The sequence below is a fragment of the Pteropus vampyrus genome, unplaced genomic scaffold (assembly GCF_000151845.1).
Source record: "Pteropus vampyrus isolate Shadow unplaced genomic scaffold, Pvam_2.0 Scaffold101, whole genome shotgun sequence".
NCBI lineage: Eukaryota > Metazoa > Chordata > Mammalia > Chiroptera > Pteropodidae > Pteropus > Pteropus vampyrus.
In genome coordinates, this window is record NW_011888882.1 from 762,501 (window position 1) to 768,261 (window position 5,761).

The 5,761-nt window shown below is 40.8% G+C and overlaps 2 protein-coding genes across 3 annotated transcripts in view; both read right to left on the bottom strand.

The window, feature by feature from the left end:
• Window positions 1–914, bottom strand: part of RSPH4A (radial spoke head 4 homolog A) — a 13,652-nt gene extending 12,738 nt beyond the window's left edge. For both annotated transcript variants that reach the window (XM_011364770.1, XM_023533404.1), the window contains exon 1: window positions 256–914. In XM_011364770.1, the coding sequence (XP_011363072.1) occupies window positions 256–914 (659 nt within the window). The remainder of the gene's footprint in view (window positions 1–255) is intronic.
• A 2,734-nt stretch (window positions 915–3,648) lies between these two features.
• Window positions 3,649–4,074, bottom strand: LOC105295202 (transmembrane protein 230-like; the record flags this gene model as incomplete). Its single annotated transcript, XM_023533368.1, has 2 exons — window positions 3,649–3,909; window positions 3,997–4,074. Coding segments are annotated over 2 exons (339 nt in total), but the record flags the coding sequence as incomplete, so codon positions are not given.
• Window positions 4,075–5,761: the final 1,687 nt, after the last annotated feature.

Genomic DNA, 5,761 nt, shown 5'->3' on the forward strand with positions numbered 1-5,761 from the left:
TCTTTCAACCTCAAGATTCCATAATTCCTAAGTTTTATTCCTGTATGCCTAAGGTCTTTAGAAAAACTAGAAGAATCCCCATCAATGACCTATATTGAGTCCTGTAATACAAAGAGTTACTAAATTACTAACTCTCATAATACAGACTTTTCAAACATATTTCCATTCACCCACAGAAGACATTCACACAGCGGTATTCACACCCCCTTTTCTTTGCCATACTTTCCTCTTTCTTTTTTTTCCTCCAGGACTTACAGATTTAAGCCCGACTTGTCACTGGTCTTCAGCAGGTAAGCTTTAGCATTCCGAATGGCAATCTCAAGCATGCTGGGGGCCATTTCAGAGGCCCCAGGCTCGGCCTCATTCAAATAGTAGTTACTGTTTGAGTCGCTTTCCTGAAAAAAGTCAAATCTCAGCTCTTTCCGTATAGAGTTGTTACAGCTCATATCCTTTGGTCCATACAGGTGACCATCAGTTTTTGGGGGCTGTTGAAAAGCGTTTCCCTCTGATTGGCATGTTTGATAAGGAGTTGATTCTCCTTTATCATGTGATTGTTCCAAATGGTCGGAGTGAGGTGTCCCAGCTTCAGTAATCACACGAGTGGTCTTATCTGACTGCCATGGAGCAGCAAGGTCCCGGGAAGAAAGAGTGGAAGATGGCTCCTGAGGAGGGGAAGGTGGAGATGATGCACCTCTGAGGTCATCCAGAGGTGTGCTGCCTCTAGACTGGGGGCTGGAAGGAGGACTAATTCTGGGCTGGATTCCAGTTTCCGGGCCCTGCTCCGACTCCGGGGTCTTTGATAAACCAGACTTGGGATCTTGGGAAGAAGCAGCGGTCATTCCTTCCCATGGCCTCTCTTCTTCCGCCGGTTCTAGGTTTTCTTTTTCTTGCTTCAGGAAGGCCGATTCTTCCATAGAAGCAGTCGGAGTGGAGCGGCGGGGGGTAAGTTTTAGATGAAAGAGGAAGTGCAGGTATGGAAGGAGGTAACGCAAGATAGTCGCTTCGCTGAGGTTTGCTAAGCGATTTCTGGGTCTTAATTGCTCTGCAAATTGCAGCGTCCTGTCTCCATAGCAACCTCAACAGGTTTCCTCTAAGAGAAACAACTGAACACACCTGTTGCCAAGATTCTAGGGAGGAGACCAAGAAAGATGAAAATCTTAGATTTGTGATTTGGTGGAGCCTCTGCTCCTCTTGCTAGATCAGCCAATCCGAACTGCAGTTTACCCGTCGTGGTTGGAAACCCGAGAAAGGGTCGGGCACAGGACCACAAAAGAGAAGGAGCCAAGAAGCCGCGCGGGAGCACTTTCAAGTGATAGTTTGATTCTAGTTAACGTGGTGAGGCTTGAGTCGGTGCCTTAGGCAAAGGACGATGTATTTACAGAGTGTACGTGTCGGGGGCGGGGACGGTTCTTGGGAATTTTGAGGCGCAGGTTCCAGGGAGAAAGCCAGGACAGCCCAAGACTCACACTTAGAGGGCAAAGGCGTCTCGTCTGCGCCAATCAAACGCGAGAAACTTTTGGATTTAAAACAATGCTTGGATTTTTAGTATCTATATATGATATTGCTCTGACACTCCTTTTGTCTTTGTTCTCTTGGTGATAAGGTTTATCTCTGGACTAAAGTTTACACTGTTGACCTTATTGGTATCTTTGATTCCTAAACTGGCTTTCCTTAACTAACTTTGCACAGGTTAACTATTCTATGTATTCGATAGGCACTTTCTTTACATGACTGTCACTTATACTACTAATTATTCATTTTGAAGTTGCAGTAGACTTTTTACCAGTTACTTTTCCAATGGACTTGTCCATATATATGCTGTGGTTTCTAATAAGACGGAGGATATAATGAGGCTACCAGAGCCCAAACAAATTACAGTTCATATTATCCCTGTTCATTTAGTACAATGTGATAGATCTCAAACTAATATTTAGACATTTGTCATTTCTTCCCATTCATTATAAGTCTGAATATATAATATAGTACCCATGGAAGACCACCAAACTCTTTTTTTATGCTGGATACATTTTGTTTATCCTAAAGATAACACAGGTGAGAGTCTCTTCTCCTTTGTGAATTGCCAGTATTTTTTCCAGAAAATATGCTCTGTTCTTTATCTTGTACAAATCTAAGTCTACATTGTTTATCTACAATACTTCAGAAAGTATTTCTTTTTATAGGATGATATCATTTAGTCAAGAAAACACTACTGCTTTATCGTTTCCTTTAATCTGGAGCTACAGCCTTAACTGCAGACATATACCACATTCAATCTTTTTCTTTAGAGCCTTTCTTCATCTCTATCATAGTCAGATTTACCATGAAACTTATGAGAGTTAAACTTCAGGACCCCACTCTTGTACAGTCCCCTTGCCATGCCCTGCACTTAATTTCGAATTTATAATTGTGTAGTCTTTTTCTTATGAGACTCTCTTCTAAATTATATAAGCTTTTGCATCCTGAATCAGCCCTAGTCCTATATAGCAGCAGTCCTTAACCTTTTTTGCACCAAGGACCGGGGCGTCTATGAGACTCTAATGCCTGAGGTGGAGCTGAGGCAGCAATGCTAGCGCTGGGGAGAGGCTGCAGATACAGAAGAAGCTTGATCGCTTGCCTCCACTCACCTTCTGCTTTGAGGCCTGGCTCCTAACAGGCCAGGGATGGGTATAGGTCTCCAGCAGCATGGGGTTTAGGGACCTCTGCTATATAGGACTCAAGAGGAGAAAGCTCATACGAATAAAAAGCAATCCCGTGTCCTGATGTGAACTGAGATTATAACTTTACAGATTACAAATTCTCTTGGGTGAGCAACTCTCCTATGTTAGCTTTAAGTGAACAGATGCAATTGACTTGTGGCTTTAGTTGATTTTAAGTGTAGTCTTCTACAAAACCCTATTTTACAGTGAGAAATTAACACTCTGGGGAACATCTATGTTCCATGTTGTTGGTATAAAATACTTTATTTGACCCCAACTGAAACCCCAAACAGTAGGAATTATCGTTCCAAACTCTGTCTCAGAGTACTAAGGTAATTGGTCCAAGATTATACTGCTAAAAAGTTCTGACTTTAAGTTCATGGGCACTCCACACAACACAACTGTAGTGTTTTTTTATTTTTCCTAAATTGATATATGATTTTACCAAGATCATCCATAAAATACAAAGTTAGAGATAAGTGTAGGGGATAAGATACTCAGAAATTTTCCAAATAAATTAACTTAGTAATATGAAATTAGACATACTGCATTTTTCCATTTGCCACTAAATAAAATTATCAATGAGGACTATTTAAAAGAAAGGTTCCGCTAAATAGGCTGATGGAGGCAACATTTCGTTCTACAGAATACTTTTTTTACTTCTCCATACAATTAACATTGCTGGTCTTCTACTGTTCATATTCACATGGAAAATTTTGTCAGGAGTTTTGGCCAGGGCCAGGAAAATAAAAATAGAGTATTCCCTAACTTCCTGTTTGTTATAAACTCGATTAACATTTTGGGTAAGGATTTATGAAATCCGGCCATAGTTGTGCTAAGTATCTGCAAAGCTTTAGAATTCCTTAATCCTTAGGCGTAGATTTCCATAGCTTCTGCCAAAAGCCTACTTCGCTCAGCCCCATCTGGGACTCTTCTCCTGGGTGTGGGGAGGTTAGTCGCCACAGTCCGGAAGGTCTTGGTAGGAGTAGCCCTGGCAGCCTCGATGTGCTCTGTAGACGATGAGCAGGTGGTAAAACCCCGGCAAGAACACCAGGATGCCAACAATCAGAACCGCAACGCCCCTCTTGGCGCCTACTTTGCCGATGTAGCCCGCCAGCAGGAGGCAGCCGGTGGTAATGAGAAAGGCACCAGTCAAAAACTGCACGGTGGCGCAGGCAATGGCCTTATAAGGAATCTTGGAGCTTTTCTTAAACTTTAATAAGTGAGATCTCACCGCACCTGGACATCTTTTCGATTTAAAGCTAGATTCAGCAGGTAAAGTTTCCTTCTGACGGGTTACCTGTCCACCGTCAGTGCTGGAGAGCATTGAGTATTTCTCTTTGATACTGGGATTCTCAGCAGCCACCTTGGTGCGAGTGGGGGATCAAAACCCACAGAATGAGTGAGGAGTTCGCCACCTGCCCCACGGTGGGCAGAGGTGTCAAGGCCCGCGCGCCCACCCAACGGCTCTCGGACCTGCGTGGCTGGTTGCCTCAGCATCTCTCACTCTCCGGCTTCTCCCTAATTAACTTTCTGGAAGACTGCCTTGTTTTTGATACAATCCCTCTTTTATCATGCAAAGTTGCAATTACTTAGTTTTATGGTATATTGGCTGCATTCGTTATTTTCTTAGGCCAGTTCTAGTAAATTCCCAGCTTTCTTTATCATCCCAAATTTTAAATTGAATAGATTAGATTTCAGTCAGTCAATTTCATAGAATTTCCATTTTTTCCTAAATTTTCATAATCATATCTCATTCTCGCCTCTCTCCTCTTCCATTATTCTGATACACAGCACACATAGCCAGTCAAGAAGAGAGGAGAAGATGTGAGTTTTGGAATCAAACCTGGGTGAAATCTTGGCTCTGCTCCTTGTTAACTGTGTAAACTGGGTCATATTGCATACCCAGGAGCCCAGTTCCTTCTATAAAATAGGCATTGTAACATGAACGCCATAAGATTACTGTGAGTACTTACAGAATTAATTATGCAAACTGCCTTGCTTATAGCAGGTGCCCTGCATGGTACTCAGATCCTGCTATGATCAAGGGCGAGGCATGTCCAAAAACTTCAAGGCATTTCACTCTCATTTTTGGCTCATTTTATAGATAACAGCTTTCCTGCAAAGTTGTATTACCTGAACTTTGAATTGGCTACCTTGCAGGAGTGGTGTGCCCTTTGGAATACTACGATTTAATCAGAAATAGTGTGGTCTCAGTCAGGCTATTGCAGAAAGAGTTTCTAATTCATGAGAGGTTGAATTGGAGACCTCTAAATTCTATCTCACCTCCTACCAGAGTAAAAGTATAGTATGGATATACTATAGGGTTTTTTAAAATTCTATTCACTGATTGAAGGACTTTTGAGATATATCTAGTTTGGGGTTGTTACAAACAAGTGCTATGAAAATTTATTTCCATGTTTGTGTGTGAATGTAAGTTTTCATTCTCTAGGATAAACACCCATCAGTGGGATTGTTGAATCATGTTAAGTATGTTTAACTTTATAAGAACTTGCCAAACTGCCTTTTAGAGTGGCTATACCATTTTGTATATTTACCGGCAATGCAGGAGAGATCCATTTGCTCCACATCTTTACTAGCACATGGTATTATCAATATTTTTCAGTTTATTTTTAACTATGTACTTATATCTCATAGTAGCTTTAATTTCCATTTTTCTGATGGTTAATGGTGGTACACATCTTTTGAACTATTTATTTGCCATTCCTCTATCCTCTTTGGTAATGTCTTTCAAGTCTTTTGCCCTTTCTCTAATTGGACTGTTTGTTTTCTTACTGTTCAATTTAGAGAATTAATTATACTCTGGATACAAATCCTTTATTAGTTATATGATTTACCAATATTTTCTCCCAGTCTATGGCTTTCATCTCCTAACAAGGTCTTTTGCAGTACAAAAGTTTTTTTTTTTTTTTTATTTTGATCAAGTTTAATTTTTCATATCTTTCTTTTATGGATCATGCCTTTGTTGCCAAATCTAAGAACCCTTTGCATATACCTAGATCATGAATATTTTCTTTTATATTTTCTTCTAAACATATTAATAG